At 38.5% G+C, this 19,752-nt stretch overlaps 1 protein-coding gene across 3 annotated transcripts in view; it reads left to right on the forward strand.

Annotated features, from left to right (window-relative positions):
• LOC126175566 (folliculin) overlaps positions 1 to 19,752 on the forward strand; it is a 162,279-nt gene that overhangs the window by 64,966 nt on the left and 77,561 nt on the right. For all 3 annotated transcript variants that reach the window (XM_049922423.1, XM_049922422.1, XM_049922424.1), the window contains 4 exons: positions 6,897 to 7,115; positions 7,360 to 7,506; positions 7,660 to 7,881; positions 17,162 to 17,301. In XM_049922423.1, coding sequence (XP_049778380.1) covers positions 6,918 to 7,115; positions 7,360 to 7,506; positions 7,660 to 7,881; positions 17,162 to 17,301 — 707 coding nt within the window. In that variant the 5' untranslated portion in view covers positions 6,897 to 6,917. The remainder of the gene's footprint in view (positions 1 to 6,896; positions 7,116 to 7,359; positions 7,507 to 7,659; positions 7,882 to 17,161; positions 17,302 to 19,752) is intronic.

The raw sequence follows: 19,752 nt of genomic DNA on the forward strand, positions 1-19,752 counted from the left end.
AGATGATTCTTAGTCATAAAGTACAGTGGCTATAGTGTTCTTTGCAGAAAGGCAAGTTTCCCCACCTGAAGTGCTGCTTGCTTCTCAGTTTATAGACAGGTTATATCTCCCCAGCATTTCTTGTCCAATTCCCTTATGTGAGTAGATAAAGTAACTTAATTGAGCTTGTGTTTACATAGAAGAGTTATTTTCAGTATATTAAGTGAGTACTTATTTGCAGTTGTTAAGTGGGCTATTATGTAAGACAGTCCAACACCTGTAGTTACCAACACTCTACCATTCTGAAGACCCGGCCCTAAGTACAACATTTTCAGCAATGTTGGTTCCATTATCAATGGCTGGAATACATTTCAGAGCATGAGGGTTATGAAATGCATCACCTCAGCTTCAGCTCTTACAACATCTCAAGAGGCTCAGTGGCTTAAATCGACTCTCTTTGCAACAGAAGTAGGTCATTTAGATGTTATGAAACAACTTCAGACATTTCAACATAAGTCGAGCAATGCATTGCAGCAGATTACTGTTCTAGACTTTAACATGATTAATCCCACTCCATCAGACACATTCACGCCCACCTCGGAAGATACACTATGGATGTTTGGCAAGTGGCTCCAGTCATTGCAGTCCACTCTACAAGAGCCAGCAGTTCCTGAATGGAAAAGATTTATGTAGTCTTATCAGTAACACAATTAATGGTGAGAGGAGCCCATTAACCTCTTGGTCATCCATTAATTCACAACCAAGTAACTACAATGTGGTTACACAGATTTACGATAGACGGTAATAACATGCCACATTTACCAATCCAATCCCTTTCCTCCAGTGCTAGATAAGTCTCTGAGGACATCACACATATGCTGCATTGTTTATACCAACATATTTTATATAAAAGCTCACTTAACTGAAATAAGTTCTCAGTTAATTGACTGTCAATCTTGGTGAAGTTAGTTTCTCTACTCGCATAAGAGAACTGAATAGGAAGTGCTAGGGACTTATAGTTCGCCTGTAAACTGAAAAGTCAGCAGTGGTTTAGTGAGAGAGTTTTCTTTCACCATAACACAGCAGCTGCCGTACATGATGACTAAGAATCAATTTACCCTCTAGCAGTGTAGAGCTGTGTGCAGAGATTTACATAGATTCTGCCCATATGCGTTTCCTGTGTAAGTATTTTTGGTAACTCATACATATATTCCATGTAGTGTTAATGCACATCGTGGAAAATAAACATCCTCCATGCAAGTTTGCACACTGCATCACCACAAGGCATGCTGTAGAAGCATTGGCATAACTTCATGATACACCCTGTAGTTGCTTTTTGTGACATAGTGGGGCAGAGAGAATGAAGAATCACCTGCTCTCTCTTCAGTTTGCAGACCTGTGAAGGAGGGAAGTGCATGACCACAATCCCTTATGCGTCTAATTTCCATCTTCCTCCCACCACCCTGCTACAGCCAGGGAACTGAGTTTATCATTAATATGGCTCTACTGCACTTACATGCGGTACACAATTTAATATTTGATCTTAACCTCCTTCATTTAAAAATAAACATTAATTTTATACCATTACAGCACTATTTTTATTAGTATGTGATTTTACCTCCCCCCCCCCCCCCCCAAAGTGGAAACTGTTAGTTCCAAAGAAAACAAATGAAAAGGGCCTCTTTTGCTGTAAATTTAATGTAGTTAATTTTTTACTGGGGAACTTTTTCACTACAAGCCATAATTTTCAATTTATTCAAGAGATACCTAAAAAAGTCATGTTTGAAGGCCCCCACACTCCCATGCTCACATTCTATCAATCAAGATTTTTAGTATAGCTACAAAAATAATCGATTTTTGGCTATATAATGTAACTGGATAGATCATAAGGTAGAAAACAGATGGCAGTTTCAACTAGGCAGACTGTGTTCTCCTGCCACTGCTTGGTGAGTAGACTTTTTATCTGTGCAATTCCAATTACATTAAGATGTTTAGTATGTTATTCATGGCTCCCGCTCCTACTACTGTACAAAAATTTGTGAATACAAGAATTTTTTCACCTATTCAACCTTTTTTTTTTTTTTGGTAATGACAGGCCTGTAATAACTTATCATACATGTGGTATATAAAACACAAATATTAACTTCCTCAGTATAAGACATTTGTCTGACAGAATGTCTGCATTTTAGTATCATGTTTTACGGAGTACAAGACACACTGTTTTCTTTAAAAAATTGCCTCCAAAATCAGGTGCTTGAAATTAATTTAAAAATGTCTAGTGTTCGATTTACACTACTGGCCATTAAAATTGCTACACCACGAAGATGACGTGCTACAGACGCAAAATTTAACTGACCGGAAGAAGATGCTGTGATATGCAAATGATTAGCTTTTCAGAACATTCACACAAGGTTGGCACCGGTGGCGACACCTACAACGTGCTGACATGAGGAAAGTTTCCAACCAATTTCTCATACACAAAGAGCAGTTGACCGGCATTGCCTGGTGAAACTTTGTTGTGATGCCTCGTGTAAGGAGGAGAAATGCGTACCATCAAGTTTCCGACTTTGATAAAGGTCGGATTGTAGCCTATCGTGATTGCGGTCTATCGTATCAAGACATTGCTGCTCGCGTTGGTTGAGATCCAATGACTGTTCACAGAATATGGAATCGGTGGGTTCAGGAGGGTAATACAGAATGCCGTGCTGGATCCCCAATGGCCTTGTATCACTAGCAGTCATGATGACAGGCATCTTATCCGCATGGCTGTAAAGGATCATGCAGCCACATCTCAATCCCTGAGTCAACATATGCTAGACAACAACCATCTGCATGAACAGTTCAACGACTTTTGCAGCAGCATGGACTATCAGCTCTGAGACCATAGCTGCGGTTACCCTTGATGCTGCATCACAGACAGGAGCACCTGTGATGGTATACTCAACAACGAACCTGGGTGCACGAATGGCAAAACGTCATTTTTTCGTATGAATCCAGGTTCTGTTTACAGCATCATGACAGTCACATCCATGTTTGGCGACATCACGGTGAATCACACTGGAAGTATGTATTTGTCATTGCCATACTGCAGTATCACCTGGCGTAATGGTATGGGGTGCCATTGGTTCCACGTCTCGGTCACCTCTTGTTCGCATTGACGGCACTTTGAACAGTGGGCGTTGCATTTCAGATGTGTTACGACCCGTGGCTCTACCCTTCATTCGATCCATGCGAAACCCTACATTTCAGCAGGATAATGCACGACCGCATGTTGCAAGTCCTGTACGGGCCTTTCTGGACACAGAAAATTTTCAACTGCTGCCCTGGCCAGCACATTCTGCAGATTTCTCACCAACTGAAACCGTCTGGTCAATGGTGGCCGAGCAACTGACTTGTCACAATACGCCAGTCACTACTCTTGATGAACTATGGTATCGTGTTGAAGCTCCTTGGGCAGCTGTACCTGTACACGCCATCCAAGCTCTGTCTGACTCAATGCCCAGGCATATCAAGGCTGTTATTACGGCCAGAGGTGGTTGTTCTGGATACTGATTTCTAAGGATCTATGCACCCAAATTGCGTGAAAATGTAATCACATGTCAGTTCTAGTATAATATATTTGTCCAATGAATACCCTTTTATCATCTGCATTTCTTCTTGGTGTAGCTGTTTTAATGGCCAGTAGTGTAAAATTCCTGCTAGTCTTAAAAATGGCCATGTATTCTGTATCTGGCAACTTTGGATTCAACTGGCAGCAATAGTGCACTGATGCAATGAACATGAGTTGCAGGGATTCACAAGCTTTCTAACACTGTCTCCCTCCCGCCCTACCATCAAAAACTCAGAACTCTGCCTGGCCTATTATGCATCATTGCAGTCTACGGTGCCAGTGAACTTGAATTGAAAGTGATTTGTGTTATCAGTAACAATACAATGTTTTCGTTAATAGCTAGTTTTGTAATGGGGGGAAAAAAAAAGGCATTCATGTTATGCGGGCTTTAAATGGAAAGTAATAGCATATGCAGAAGAACATGGAAACAGAGCAGCTGAGCGGCATTTCGGCCCTCCACCAACAGAAAAAACCATTCACTATTAGTATGTAGTAAAGAAGTAAAGAAAACGAGGAAGACTAAATGTGCAAGTAGAGGACTGAATGCAAAATGGCCAAAACTAGAAGATGATTTATTGAAATGGATTCAAGGATATCGTCAAAATGCCATTGAAATTAATACAAAAATGATTTAAAAACGTGCTCGTTAGCTAGCTCTACAGTAGCTAGCACAGACTTTAAGGGTGGAGTTGGTTGGTGCTACAGCTTTATGAAGCATCAAGGACTTAGCATGCGAACCAAAATGAAAATATCTCAGAAAATGCCACAAAACTATGAAGACAAAATATTATCTTTCCATTGCTTTATTATTCAACAGTGAAAGAAAATTTGTGTGGAACTAAGCCAAATAACAAATATGGACGAAACTCCTCTGACGTTTGATGTGGAGAGTAACAGAACTGTTGCCATAAAAGGTGCTAAAACTGTAGCTACAAAAAAAGTGGACATGAAAAGATGCACTACCTTGTGGCCCTTTCATGTTGTGCACGCAGTACTAAACTTAATCCACTGATCATTTTCAAGTCCAAAAAAGTGCCAAAACCTTCTGAAATATCACCAGTGTACATGACAAGGGTTAGTTGGAAGAGACTGGTACGAAATTGTGGATTAACAGAGTGTGGGAGAGAAGGAAAGGCGCTTTATTGGAAAAAAGTTCTCTTCTTGCACTAGATCAGTTTAGTAGACATTTGAAAAATTCTGTGAAAGAGAAAATAAGAGATGGAAATACTAACCTAGCTGTTATTCCAGGACGACTTACTTCACAATTGCAGCCTCTTGATGTCTTGATAAATAAACCATTTAAAGCATATATAAGAACGGAATGGTACAAATGGGTGATGGATGAAACCCAACATGAATTCATGCTGTCATGGTTTGGGGCAAGAGAAGACATTATTGTTAAATCTTTCAGTAAGTGTGGCATAAGTAACACTCTTGATGGCAGTGAAGACCATCTTATACATGAAGAGTGCAACAATGACAATGAGGAGGAGGAGGAGGAAAAAGAAGAAGAAGAAGTAGAAAGTTCAGGTGACAATGTTCAGAGATTTTAAAGGTCAGTTCAGTTTTATAAACTAAGAATTTTTTTAGTATGGCTTTGCAATCTAATAACAACAGTGGTAGAAATGTTATTTCAAAAAGATTTCTTAATAATTAAAGTGTGTCTTATAGTCTGTAAAATATTGTGCATATTAAGTATTGTAGAAGCTTTCCTGCTCTGGAGAGACATGATCTCTATTGTTTGACACTCAGTTGCTTTGAAATTGAGAATAATTCTAAAACTTCACTCTAAGCCATCAAATACCTCCAAATGTTCTGGTGATGCTTTGCCAATACCAGGAATTATTCTGCAGGAGTTATTCTAGAACTTATTTACATGATTAATGGAATGCTGTTAAAACAATGCTGGTTACTTTGTGTGTAAAGAATAAATATGAAGTATCCTTTATAGAGAGGACTATGTACCACATGATTTTTTTGATCATCTTACAATCTGTTAGCATCTCAGATCACTGATATTTAATTCTGAGCTAAAATTGGACTATAACTCTTGCTATTTTATGAGGGAGGCTGAAAAGTTATGTCTCCAGATTTTTTCATGTGAAAACTCTTAAGGCTTTTTAAATAAAATAAACTTTATTAACATTCCATATTCTTATTGTTCATGTCTACATATTTGTTTCTCACCTTGGTAATGAACACATTTCTCCCAGTGAGAGACCAGTTCATTGTTACTGTCACTGTAGAATGTTTGTTTTGTTGATGGAGCCACAACCTCACCTCTGCTTGCACCGCTTCATCGCTGTCAAAATGAAGTCCTCGAAAGTTTTCGTTAAGTTTTGAAAACATGTGAAAATCAGATAGAGTCAAGACGGACTGTATGGAGGGTATCAGTGACAGTGAACCCAAAACATTGGGTTGTTAGAGGTGTTGCAGTGGTTGTGCTTGTGTGTGGTCTGCATTGTCATGCTAAAGGTAAGGGTGCTCCATGTATGGACAAACTTTTTCTGCAGTTAGAAACTCTATTATGCCACACTGTTTCTCATGCACTGACATGGTTAGATTACTTATCGCCATATTACACGCTACAGTTCAGATCCTCATAGCAACAGAGCAACTTGCATCAGTGAAGCAGGAAAGTCGACCAGTAATATGCTTGACCTGTAACACCTCATCCAGTACTGAGAACAGGATAAAGAATTCGGAAGCATTACTTTTCAGCACACCTTCGTTGTAATGAGGAAGGGGGAAAAAATTAATTGTGCTGAGAGGGAATACCATACTACATATGAAGCAGACAATGTCCAAATCTGTTTTGTCCTCTTCCTATGAGCTGCAGATACATATTTAATATATTCTCACTGAGTCAGTAATTCATAAAATGAATCAAGTGCTAAGAAGGAGCAGTGCATTTTCATTGATGTTAGTCATCATGAAGGCATCATAACAAATTCTGAGTATTTTACAAGGAAATATTCTGATAACAAGACTGCTTTAATCTACAGTAGGCCATTAGAATAGTTCCCAAGGTTTCCTTTCACTGAATGTGTGTCAGTTTACATTAACTTACTAATTTGTTTGTAGATAGAATAAGAGCAATTTGTTTGAATTGCACAGGAGTGTTCTCTTTTTGTGAGACAATAATGGTGGCACCTCTACATGCTTCCATTGTGACTAGAATTTTGCATGTCCATAGCATATAGTTACAATGGCATCATAAAAAGTTTAACAACATTGTTAACTTTGAAATGTGTTCAAGATAATGATGTTGCTTTCCTTGATGGCGAAAAAATACTTTTATTTTCAGGTACTAATGTGATCAATTGAAATGAATGCTGTGATATCATTGAACCATTTCTGTGAACTCCATGGACCCAGTGTGTTATTTTGTACACAGACCTTTCATGATACTGAAGATGATCCATTGTATAATGCTGCTACAGATGAAAGTAAACACAAAAAGTTCTATGGAAAAGTTAATGTTCTCAACTCAGCTGCAGATTCTCCTGCAAGCAATTCTTGTGAGGTTTGTCAAACTTATAAAAGGGATGATATGTTTATTCAGTAAGAACATTAGTTAGTTTTTTGGATTGTGGCTTTCTTTGTAATATAATATGCTCATTGAAATTTAGTAATCATCTTGTTTTATGACAATATGATTTAGGGCTCTCAACAGTGTGGAATTTAGGGCCTGACTGATGAAGTATGTGTAAACAAAATGCAAGCAATTAAATTGGAATATAAATATAGTGTGAAATATTTGTTCATAGGCATGCCAGTCATTCAATATGCAATATCTTGGGTTCATCAGCAATGACCATGAAAACCGTACAAGTTATGTCAGCACACGCCATCCGCTTCACCATAGCATCGCAACATTAGTTCGTCAGGCTTGCATCCGTAGTCTTAGTTGTGAGGTAAGAGAAGAATAAGAATCACAATTTTCATTTTGTTAACTATAGTTGATTTACAGTATTTATATCACAATTGGAATGTATGCCAGGAGTGTATTCCTTGCAATGTAAGAGGTATGAATTTTCGCATTTCATTATGCTTTTTTCCATATTTAGGTAAGCCCAGGGAAAGAAGGGCCTGTATTCTTTGGGGATGAGATAAGAGGACACGTTTTAAGTCATACCTTTTTTCTGAAAGACGCACAAGCGAGGGGCTTTCATCGATGGTATAGCCTAACAATACTGATGCGAGATAAGTTATTCCTACTGAATTCATGGCCATTTCTTGTCAAGAACATGAAGGCAATTATTGAAGAGATGCAGGCCAAAGCATGTAAGGTAGGAAATAAATAACTTTTTGCACTATTTGAAATTAAGTCGTTGCAATTTGTAAGCAGTTTGATAAACTGAAATTCATGGATGTACAGAAACTTATTCAGTGTCTAAAAATAATTATTAAATGTCTGAACTTCAGAGAAAGACCTCAAAATGAGGTATTTATTCTTACAATAATTTAATTGTGGGTATTTTAAGAATTAATAATAGATAAATGTAGTTTTCAGAGTGAGATTTTCACTCTGCAGCGGAGTGTGCACTGATATGAAACTTCCTGGTATATTAAAACTGTGTGCAGGACCAAGACTCTAACTCGGGACCTTTGCCTTTCGCGGGCAAGTGCTCTACTAACTGAGCTACCCAAGCACGACTCACGCCCCGTCCTCACAGCTTTACTACTGCCAGTACCTCGTCTCCTACCTTCCAAACTTTACAGAAGTTCTCCTGCAAACCTTGCAGAACTAGCACTCCTGAAAGAAAGGATATTGCGGAGACATGGCATTATCCACAGCCTGGGGGATGTTTTCAGAATGAGATTTTCACTCTGCAGCAGAGTGTGCGCTGATATGAAACTTCCTGGTAGATTAAAACGGTGTGCAGGATCGAGGTGAGTACTATAAACAGAAAAAAATTACACAAAGAAATAAATATGTATCAAAATGAAAAATAGAAAGTCTGAGAGACAGACTATTAGAAAGAATGAAAACTTCATGTCAGACACATTGAAGTGTTGTCTGACTGGGGTCTTTGAATCGTGAATGAGGTGAAGACTAATAAGTGTGAGGCTCCTTTCACCTACTTGCTTAGAAGTTTATAAACTCATGTATAAGTTAAAATCAGAAGAGCACAAAAAATATACATTTTTTAATACGCAGCATGCCATATTTGGCTAGACCAATGTAAGTCTAGAATATTGTCTTTGAGTATTTTTCTGTGTAACATTGACAAATAAAAATAAGCAAAATTTCTGGCATTGCCTTCATGAAAATAGACAATTACATGCAAAGCTAAAGTTACTGAACTAATATGTTTAAGTTGTTTTAAACTATGAGGTTTCCCTTCAGTTTATTAGAAGTTTGCATTCAAAAATCACGTGTACTGTGCCTTATTTATTCTCATTTGCTCAGTGTAAAGAAGTAATACATAAGGTATGGGTTACACAAAATTGAAAACATCTCTTAATAGTAACTTTATTAAGTGAATACAATTCCCTGCAATGGATGAAGTTATAACTCAAGTCATGTAAAGTAGTACAATGAAAGTGTGGATGCATTAACTTAATAGAGTGTCTTGTCCTCTTGTGCAATAATGATCACATGAGTTGACAATAATGTGACTGTAGAGCTATAGAAAGATAGATCAGCATTTAGAGAGAAAGAGAGTATGTGTTAATATAACAAGTTTATGTTAGCACACTGCTGATATGAAGATACAAGTGAGAATGTTCCACATTAATGAACAATAAAACAATGAACCGTGTCACAGATCATTTAGTGCAGAAAATTATAGTCCATTTTTAATGTAGACTATTTGGGGGCACATTCTCACAACCATTTGCAGCCATAAACTGAATCAGAACGTAGAGTAGTATCTGCATGTTTGCTGATGAAGTACATAGATTTATAAGAAATGCAGACCCTCATTTGCCTTAAAGCTGAAATTATAAATTGTAGGTGGGCCCATGGAATAAATATCAGATCTTCTATTGTTATCAAATCCTACCAACTTATATTGGAATTTAAAGTCTAGTACAGACACTCTTTCATGCCTGTGAACTGTGTGCAGAATCATGTTGACTTGAGATGGGAAGGTAGATAGTGTAACTTTTATTTTTAGGAGAAATTGTAGTCAAGTAGATATGATTTTAGTTTGTGTTTGAAGTTAATTTTATTACTTATTGTAGGGGACCGATGGCCTTTGTAGTCTGGTCCCTTCAACCCCCGCAAACCAACCAACCAACTTATTGTAGTGGTACCACTCAACATCACTATGGAAACTGAGTAGCTGGTTCAACATTAACTGCCGACTACTGTGGTGCCACTATCCAGATTGCACCTATCATCAGGAGCCCCTCTGATGTGACCACGCCATACCTTTTCATATAAACTGGCCCAGTCTGAGTTGCCGCAATTCAATCAATGAAGTGCCACCTATTGGTATATTGATTTTACCATTCTGACTCTGTTTCTTATTGAAAAAACTCTGATTTTGTACGAGCTGGACTTTTTGGCTGACTGCTTATTTAAAATAGCTAGCACTCCTCTGGAAGTAGTCTGTAACCGGTATAACTTTGTCAAATAAATCAGTGTGAGTTCCCACTTTTCAGCATGTTTTGTGTGTAACTCGCCTTTACAAAAGTGGCAATGATGTGATACCGTGAAGCTTGCAAATCGAACCTTGGAAATTTTTGTAATTAGACAAGAGCATGGTTTTTCAACTGTGGAGGAACTTCAACAACTACTGACACCAACCAAGTGAGATTATCATTACCTTACGGCAGCAATATTACAGCCAGTGCAAGTACTAACAATTTTAACCAGTATGTCTTCTGTGCCATACACGTTTACAGCATGATTATGTGGCTTTTGTCCAACTCACAAGGAACCCCTTAGTGCAAGTTCAATCCTTAGTAAAGCTCATTTGCAAGCAATGTGTTAACAATTATGACAGGAAAAATATTAGCTGCTAATGACTCACCATGTGCATCAGGAGGGTGACAGGAAAAGAGACTGGAAGGTGCAGAAATCAATCTACAGGATGTGGTCAACATTCCAGAAATGTTCAAAACAAACCATTAACTTGCACTCTGAACACTGAATGAAAAATGTCATCCCAGAATGATCTCAAAGGTTCACACTATCAATATTGAAGGCAAACTCCTTGGGAGTTACAAACCAACCAGGACGTTCAGCTAGGTATCCACTCTTAAAGAATGTGTATAGAGGATTATAGTGAAACTGGCTATCTTTTAAGGCATAGCTGCAGATAGTGTGATAATATGTTTTATAGGGGGGAAAAAGAAAACTTCTGGTGGCTGAATTTATCCAGTGGTTCCAGGTAGTATGAACTGTAATGTCACACACTTTTCAGAAGGATAGTTTGCTCTGAAGTTGTATAATTTTTATACGCAGACCAGGAATCAGGCAAAAGCAAATTATATTAACCAGCTGTTCTTGCAACCACTCTTGCTTGCTGTGATGTAAATATTCCCTACTGCCCTTGTAAGATCACACAAAGGAGAAAGAATCATAGGTGGCAGAGCACCTCCAACTTCTCGCAGCACAATAAATAACTTTCCAGCCAGTTTACTATCCATGTAACAGTTGGCATAATTGTATACAAATGCGTTCTTGATGTTAGGTGATCTTGATACATCTCTGATTTCCATGGTTCCTTGCATACGCATTTCCTCTTCAAATTCCAATTGGTCAGAGTTTGAGACAAATTTCATACTGAACTAAAGAATTAAGTTTGTTTATTTCATCTACAAATATTTGGACCGACTCCACAGTTTGCTGTGCATTGTCAAGTTGACACTTTGTTTGAAATTTCATTATCGTATGTCTTCAAATTCTGTAGCACTCTTTGAAGTTATGCAACCATCAACTGCTTCCCTTGAAATCACTATAATCTATGTCATGTGTAATTTGATGTGCATAACATAGTAGGTCACAGTCATGCACATCCTGTAATTTGTATCGAGCATCCTTGAAATGGGAAAACACTAGTTTTTGTAACAAGTGCATCTTGTCCTCCCTTATACATCTGTAGTTTTTCTTATGCACTACACAGTCATATTATTGCAGACTTATTCAAAATCTGTTCATAATTGTTTTGTCACTATGCTGTAGAGGATCGTCCATCTGAATAATTATGTTTAACAACACTTGGCTTTTACTATGTTTCACTGGAGATGGGCTTTGCTGCTCCCTTTCAAATGGTTCAAATGGCTCTAAGCACTATGAGACTTAACATCTGAGGTCATCAGTCCCCTAGACTTAGAATTACTTAAACCTAACTAACCTAAGGACATCACACACATCCATGCCCAAGGCAGGATTGGAACCTGTGACCGTAGCAGCAGCACAGTTCTGCTGAAGCGCCTAGAACCGCTTGGCCACAGCTGCTCTCTTTCTGACAAGAATGGGTAGCTATGTGGCTCAATACCTATATCAGTATACCTTTCACATGTTAAGCATGTATCATCGTCATTGTACTCCTCATGTACATTGTCCACACTGTTGAATGTATACAACACCATGTGTTCCACTGACTCATCTTTCAGAAACACTAATATTTCATCTGCCTCTTCAGTCTCACTCTGAAAATTCCGTGGGTTCCTTTCAGATGAAATGTCAACTTTGGCAACTATTGTTGTAGATATAATGCAATTTTGCTTTGTTTATCGTAGCTGTTGCTCTGCTTTGAATCAACACCACTAGCACTGTAGCACTGTTGTGAGTTACTCGATGACAAAGCAGTTCAACTACACTCCTTAGCCTTGTGCTGTGTTCACCAGTGGATACCGCCAGTCCCGACCCCTGTTGCCAATAACAGCCAAAGTTGTGGTTGCATGGTAGACAATATTTGGGAATGCCGTAAACTTCATTGGCCCTTTGCAACCTTGCATTCAAGGGGTTCCTTGTCAGAAGTGAGGGACCACACATTAAGGATACTGGATCCTTCTCTGATGGAAGCAATGCAAATAACTGAAGCCCATGAAACCCTTTAGTTTGTTTATGATGGAAAACGACATTGTGGCTGTCAGTTCTCTGGCACCTGTAATGTGGGACATCATCTCCAGCGGTGCCCTCACCTGCTCTGGAGCCTAGATGACTTCATAAACACCTACACCACTGACGATGGGCCACATCAGCAGCAGCTGGTCCCTAACTGGCTTGCAACATGCAACAGGAGTGACAAAAAGGAACATTTGCAAGAACTTAGTTGTAATAGTTCAAATGCAAATGTGCCCCAACTTATTGAAGTGAGCCAAGTGAAGGATAAATCTGTGGAAGTGCAGATGTCTCAGAATACAAACTAGCAAATTTACTTGGATGTATTTCTAGGCAAACACCCTGTAAAAATACTTCTGGACACTGATGCTTTTGCAGCCTTTGTAAACCAGTCCACTTCCTTGAGATTATGGTTGCCACCCTTGCAGGCAGCCGAGACAATCTTTTGGGCCTATGGATGTCATCATGTGCACTTGCTAGAAAAACTTCCAGTTGTACTCACTTACATCCAGATCACTCATCCAATGGATTTTCTTGTGGTAGCTGATGCTACAGTGGATAATGTTTTTAGAATACTCTGTTTCCAACCATTTGGATTTCTGTTTATCAAACAGTACATTTCATGCAGTCCTAAGGGCCTTGCATCAAGTAAAGGCCCTCTGTGATAGACGTGCTCAAATTTTCTCACTTGGATTAAGAGAGGCAACTGATTTTGAAGCTCATGTAACTCTTGAGGAGACTGCAGCCTTGCACTTTTCGAAGCCTGCCTTGCACCCATGGCTCTGAAAGATGCTTTTAAAACAGAACTGGACAGACTTGTGTTAACACCTATTGCCCATACTATATGGACCACTCCATTGGTAACAGTACAGAAACCTAATGATACCATAAGAATTCATTATGATTGTAAAGTAACGATAAATGCACTGGCTAGAGTGGAAACTTATCCCCTACTGACCCAGATGAAAACTACCGAAACTTTTCAAAACTAGCCCATTGCATGTTATTCAGTAAAATTAACTTTTCAGATGCATATTTTCAAATTCTCTTGGACACTGCAGCACTAGCTTACATAGAGTTCAATACACCATATGGCCTGTAACATTAAAATTGGAAACAGTTTGAAATCTCTTCAGCACTGCCATATTCCATAATTTTATGGCTCAATTAATACAAGGTCTTTCAAACTATGCCACATACCTTTGTGATATCCTAGTTATCAGTGCATCTCCAGAGGTCCATCTCCATAACCTTGAACTCACAACCATCCATGACGTATTTTGTGTTCCTCCTCTTAGTCAATGGACTTGAACAAATGGAGGATTATATAGTGGCTGTCTCATACAGAAAAGTGATGCCCAAACCTGTAGTTTTGTAACAACTTAGAGGGCCACCACAATTGAAGGCCACAGCCCAACAGAGCAGCTTCATGGTCATTTATCACTGCACCCACTCAGACATGTTGCACCTGGCACTGGTGCATGTCGTCATAAAGGCCTCTTTCTTCTGGGTGGGTCCTCCCGGTGGGAGTGTATGAGTTTTGATATTACTCAACCTGGATCCATGGGACAATCTTTGTCTGCTGTGGGTCCATAATATATATATTGTGCCCTCGTCCCATGGATTTCTGCAGTGCCACTAAAATCAACTTTGCCTTCAACACTCTGTTCAACAGCCCTCTGTTTCTCCACCCCTGATGGGCCTCTAGCTTGTGCATCTTTCCTTGAGCCTTGCCCTGCCTCAGCCTTTCAGAGTGGCACCCATGGACATCAGTCCACCAACTTCCCCCTCCCCCAGTGGCAGCTCCTCCAATCACACATTACCTACATCCCCCCCAGTGGTCACTGGTCACTGCTGGGGGGATTTAGTCATGTCATCCTATCTCAATGTGGAAAATGAGTAGCTGGCTCAACATTACTGTTGACTGCCATGGCACCATTAACTAGATGGCACTTGCTCTGAGGACAGTGCCAGGCTCTTGCATATAGGTTGTCCCTGTGCTGGTCTGAGGCAGTTGTAATTTGATTAGTGAAGTGCATGAATATCTGATATTGGTTTGGTTTTCAGTATTTACAATTCTATCCGTTATTGGTAGAACTCTTGTGCAAACTGGCCTTTGATTGGATTGCTTACTTAAAATAGCTTGGAGTGCTTGAGAAGTGTTCTATAACTGATCTTACTCTGTTAAATCAGTAGAGGTACAGAAGAGAAGAGAATAGAACCTCATGCAGTGTGTTTCTACAGAAGAATGTGGTCGATTAAAAGGGTTGACTGCATAACTAATGAAGATGAACTTAATTGCATTGGAAAGTTATGTAATGTGTGGCACAAACTGACTAAAAGAAGGAATTAGTTGAAAAAACACGTCCTGAAGGTCAAGAAGTTGTCCATTTGGTAAATGAGGGAAGTGTGAGGCATAAAAATTATTGAGAGAGTCCAAAGCTTGACTTCAGTAAGCAGGTTCAAGTTGATGAAGGTCGCAGTTGTTACTGAGACATGAAGAGGCTTGCACAGGATAGACTGTGTAGAGTATGAGATCAAACCAATCTTCTGACTGAAGGCCACAACAACAACAGCAGCAGTAGCAGCAGCAGCAGCAGCAGCAGCAGCTAGTCATGATGTTCAGCTGCTTGCTTTAAATGTCAAAACTTAGCATGTGTTAACTGAAGTAAAGGAATTGACAAAGTGTGAAGGGAAAAGAGTGATGTAATCCATAATGTAAAGAGTCTGTAAAATTACAGGGAGCCAGAATGTCTGGCCATTACAGGAGGTGAAATTCCAGTAATGCCAATAGGCACATTTTAAATTGAAAACACTAATCCTAGCTATAAGACCATAAAAAGGATGGTAGCTAAAATTTTGTCATCTTCTGGCACTGTTCGGCTCAGAAATGGAACTATCAAGTTGAGTAAATGTGTGTAAAAAAGAGAACCATCAGAATAGAAATTTATGGTATTATTGCTTAAAAAATATCTATTGAAAGTCAGGGTTTAAGAAGTAGAAACCAGTAAAAAGAATTTAGAATTGAGGACAAGAAGAACACATAAAAATAGAATGTTTTTAAGCATTTCTTTACCACAAGAAAAACTAATTAAGGAACGTAATATACAAATTTTAAAATATTTAATGTTGCTGACTTGTTTGACCCAAAAATTTTGTTGTCTGTATATGCTTCTGATTTTGTGAGGTTGTTGGAATAAAAGATGTAAGTGTATGCAAAGTGTATAACTTGTTGATCTTCACAATCACTAAGTATTTAATTATTATATCTGTTAATTTTATTTTAAGATACTAACCACATCATGTTTATTTTAATTTTAAATGTTGCACTAATACATTTTAATGTGTTGCACACTGGTAAAAACTGTAGAGGAGGACAGAGATTGGAATAGATCCACCAAATAATTGAGGACATTGGTAACAATTGTTTCTCTGAGATGAAGAGGTTGACCCAGCAGAGGAATTTGTGATGGGTCACATCAAATCTGTCAGAAGACTGATGACAAAAAAACACTGGCACAGAATGTGCCCTAAGGCCCACATTTTTCTCTTTTTATGTATAGGTTTCATGTCTGAGATATTTGTTCTCATAACTACTGTGATTGTGACAAACCGTTGCTAAGGATGTCACCACTTGTTGCTTCCTCCACACAGATGTGTGGAATATGTGTTGCTATAGGCTTATAATTTTTTACTGTGGTGCTGGTAACTGAGGTAGCTTGAAAGTGTCGGAGGAGGCAAAATTAGCTAAGTAAAGTTATTATTTTAAAATAAAACTGCCCATACGAGGTGACTTCCCTCAATCTTAAGAACTGGAGAGGAAACAGTGTAATAAAAGTAATCCAGTGTATGTTCAGGAGAAGCATTTGTTTTTTTCCAAGTATCTGGAGAAATAAAATTGCAAATGAGTGGCTGAGCTGAAAAAAATGGAAAAATATTAATGAGAAGCCTGAAATTTTCAGCATTAAAGTGTAAGTGTTAAAAACTGGAGTCATGATAAAAGGACTGGTGAGTTATTCAAAACTCGAAACATATGCCAACAAAAAGACAGAGAAAGAGTAGACTGAAAACACTGAGATTAGTTCCACAAAATTTGATGATGAACTATACAATATAAAGCTCTTGAGTTTACTAGGAAATGTACTGTGAAGATACATTGTCTGTAGTTGTTAAAGGGTAAAGAATGAGAGGAAGATCAGTGGGTGAAAGAGAAAATCAGATAGTGAATAGATGTGAAATTATTGGAAGGGGAAAAGAGAGAGGGTTGGAGAGGGAGCAGATTTGAAAATGATTTGATCGGTGAACTGAATACTCTAATTAAAAGGAGATTTAGTGTATGGATGATGTGTATATCTTGCGTAATTCAGGACAATTTTTCTCTCTGTCAAAGCTTGTTACTTCCTGTTTTTCTTTTCATTTTTTTCCTTGTCCCCCTAATAGAAATTAAATTTGCACTGTAAGAGATGGCATGTAACTATTCTGTTCTTTATTCTTTGCATTTAACTGAAACATTTCAGTTTAATCACAGTGCTTAACAATTGTTGTAGGTGTATGAATATGAGCAGTCTCAGTGCCCACAACGTGCCCTCAGATTGTCAGCAGACAGTTCAGTATACAAACAACACTCAGCAAATAAACCGTCTCGTTCTGTAGCTGAGCTCACCAGTGATAACAACATATTTCCACAGTAAGTTTGATGCTAAATGGAACTGTGTGACTCTTTTTGTCGTATGTTCTTGTATATTTTAGACTTGAAATGTTGGTGTTGATCCAATATTTTACGTTAAATATGATTCCACAGTGTGTTTTCCCACTTACACTATATGCCAATAGTTTTCAGTCATAGTTTTTCATAAGTTCAATTCCAGTCATAAAGCAAGAAATGTTCCCTATATTTTTGTTGATGATTGAGTTTGGTGCTTTTTATGTCACTAAAGAGGCACATCAGATAATGGATTTAGCTGAAACAAATTTAGTAAGTTATGCTATGTGTGTAATAACTGTGTTACATTCTGCAAATTGTATGAAGGGTGTGTCTCAGCTTCATCCTTGTTTAATATAAAGCTAATTAAGATTAATAAATAACCAGAGTTGTTGGGTGTTTGTATGCTTTTTAGAGATGATCACATTGGTAAATATACTGATTGAATAGTGCACAGAGCCAGTCATCTATTAACTTCTAGCTTTTACTGACCTGAGTATGTTATGTACAGGTCACTCAGCCAGCTTTATATTTTAATACTTAAACTATGGGCACAGTTGTAGTATGTATTGGCAAGGTGCAAGTGCCAGTTTAAAGCCTTTTGCAACTGGACAGCACCAGGCCACATTAACAGCAGCCAATCAAAAAGGTTCATTTTTGTCATGTGATGATGTCAGGACTGACAACTTGTTTCTCTTAGCCTCCCTTGTAATGGGGCTCAGAAGAAACAGATACTTCCTCAGTCCCAGCTGTGAGGTGAGCAGAAGTGTCAGTGTTTCACCTTCATATCTTCGTGAGACTCTTATCATGTGAGTCCTTATGTTTCCAATTGTTTCCTATAGGAATGTCACAAAGGAACTTAATGTGAACCTGGCTAGCAAACCTGTCTGTATACCATTCTTATATGGGGCAGGAGCTAAGTTGTGTTACCTACTGTAGAAGAGTACCTTTTGTATTCTTTTTCGAACCCTTCTGGATATCCACACTCTTCAGCCATTCCTGATATTGCCCTCTAACCCACTAGCCTTGTTAAGAACTAAGCAATAAAGCTTTTTCACAACTTGCAAGCCATTGCCCTCCTGCTTTCAACACAAGCATGGTTTATACAAGAAAACCTCAATTTGAATGTTCAGTTTACTTTTTCCAAATTACTAATAATGCAACAACTACAAAATTTGATAAGTTAAATTGATATGAGATTTCAAATACAATGTGAACATGTAGAGCTTGAGGCACGGGCACCTTTGAATGCCCACAGGCAGGCATTGGCTGGATTGGCTATTGGCCAGAAAGCCTTACTGCATGAGTTCTACACGTGTGTGAGCCACTTGTCTATCTCTGCTGCCTATGAGTGGGAACTCGAGCTGGAATAGCTTATATAGAGAGAGTCAATTGAAAATATAAACTGTAACCAATTGTGTTTATTATTCTTCCCACTATATATTTCGAAGCATTGTGCTTCCATCATGAGCTTGGTATATGTCAATTAATAAACCGTGGACCATTGGTACATCCAACTTTTTGTTACCAATCTGTGGCACTGTATTTCAGTGGTCACAAATTACCTTTCCAGTTGTATTTAACTGAACTAAGCAAAGGGGCATATTAAGACAATCTAAATGCTGCATCTTTCTTAGTTCGGTTTATAGAAAATGTACAGAGAGTGGACAAAAATACGGAAAACCCACAAACATAATATATCACCATACCTAATATGATGTAGGAAAACTGTTGATATTCAAAGCAGCTCCCAGTCATTAAATGGACAAATACAGGTCCTGTATGGTTTTCAAGAGAATCTTATACCATTCTTCCTGCAAAGTAGTGGCAAGTTTACCGTATTTACTCGAATCTAAGCCGCACTCGAATCTAAGCCGCACCTGAAAAATTTGACTCGAAATAAAGGAAAAAAAAATTTCCCGAATCTAAGCCGCACCTGAAATTTGAGACTCGAAATTCAAGGGAAGAGAAAAGTTTTAGGCCGCACCTCCAAATCGAAATAAAGTTGGTCCATTGTAATATGAGACACAATTTAGGTCGAATGAATGACGATACAGCTACAGTAGTTTGGTTCCAGTCGTAAGCTTAGCAGTTAAGCTTTACCACGTAGCCATTGCTATGCGTCAGGCGCTCCGTCTGTATTTATACGGGTACCCTTCCTTTTTCACGTGCTTCATCTGGTTTGAATCGATTGCTTATTTTGCTTTGATCTGATAAATGCCGTTTTCTTTGTTATAGGTGTTTGTGTCACTCTTAAGCTGAAAATGCATTACTGCACTGTGTCATCCATTGTTTGTCGCATTCTGATACTGCGGGTTTACGGCCTGTCGCGGCTCGCGGCATGGCTTGCTTTTGTGCGCGCTACCGCCGCGTACAATAAAAAGAAGAGAGAGGAATCGTCTCATAAGCGAAACAATGACAAGACTGCTATTTGTT

The sequence above is a fragment of the Schistocerca cancellata genome, chromosome 3, assembly GCF_023864275.1.
Source record: "Schistocerca cancellata isolate TAMUIC-IGC-003103 chromosome 3, iqSchCanc2.1, whole genome shotgun sequence".
NCBI lineage: Eukaryota > Metazoa > Arthropoda > Insecta > Orthoptera > Acrididae > Schistocerca > Schistocerca cancellata.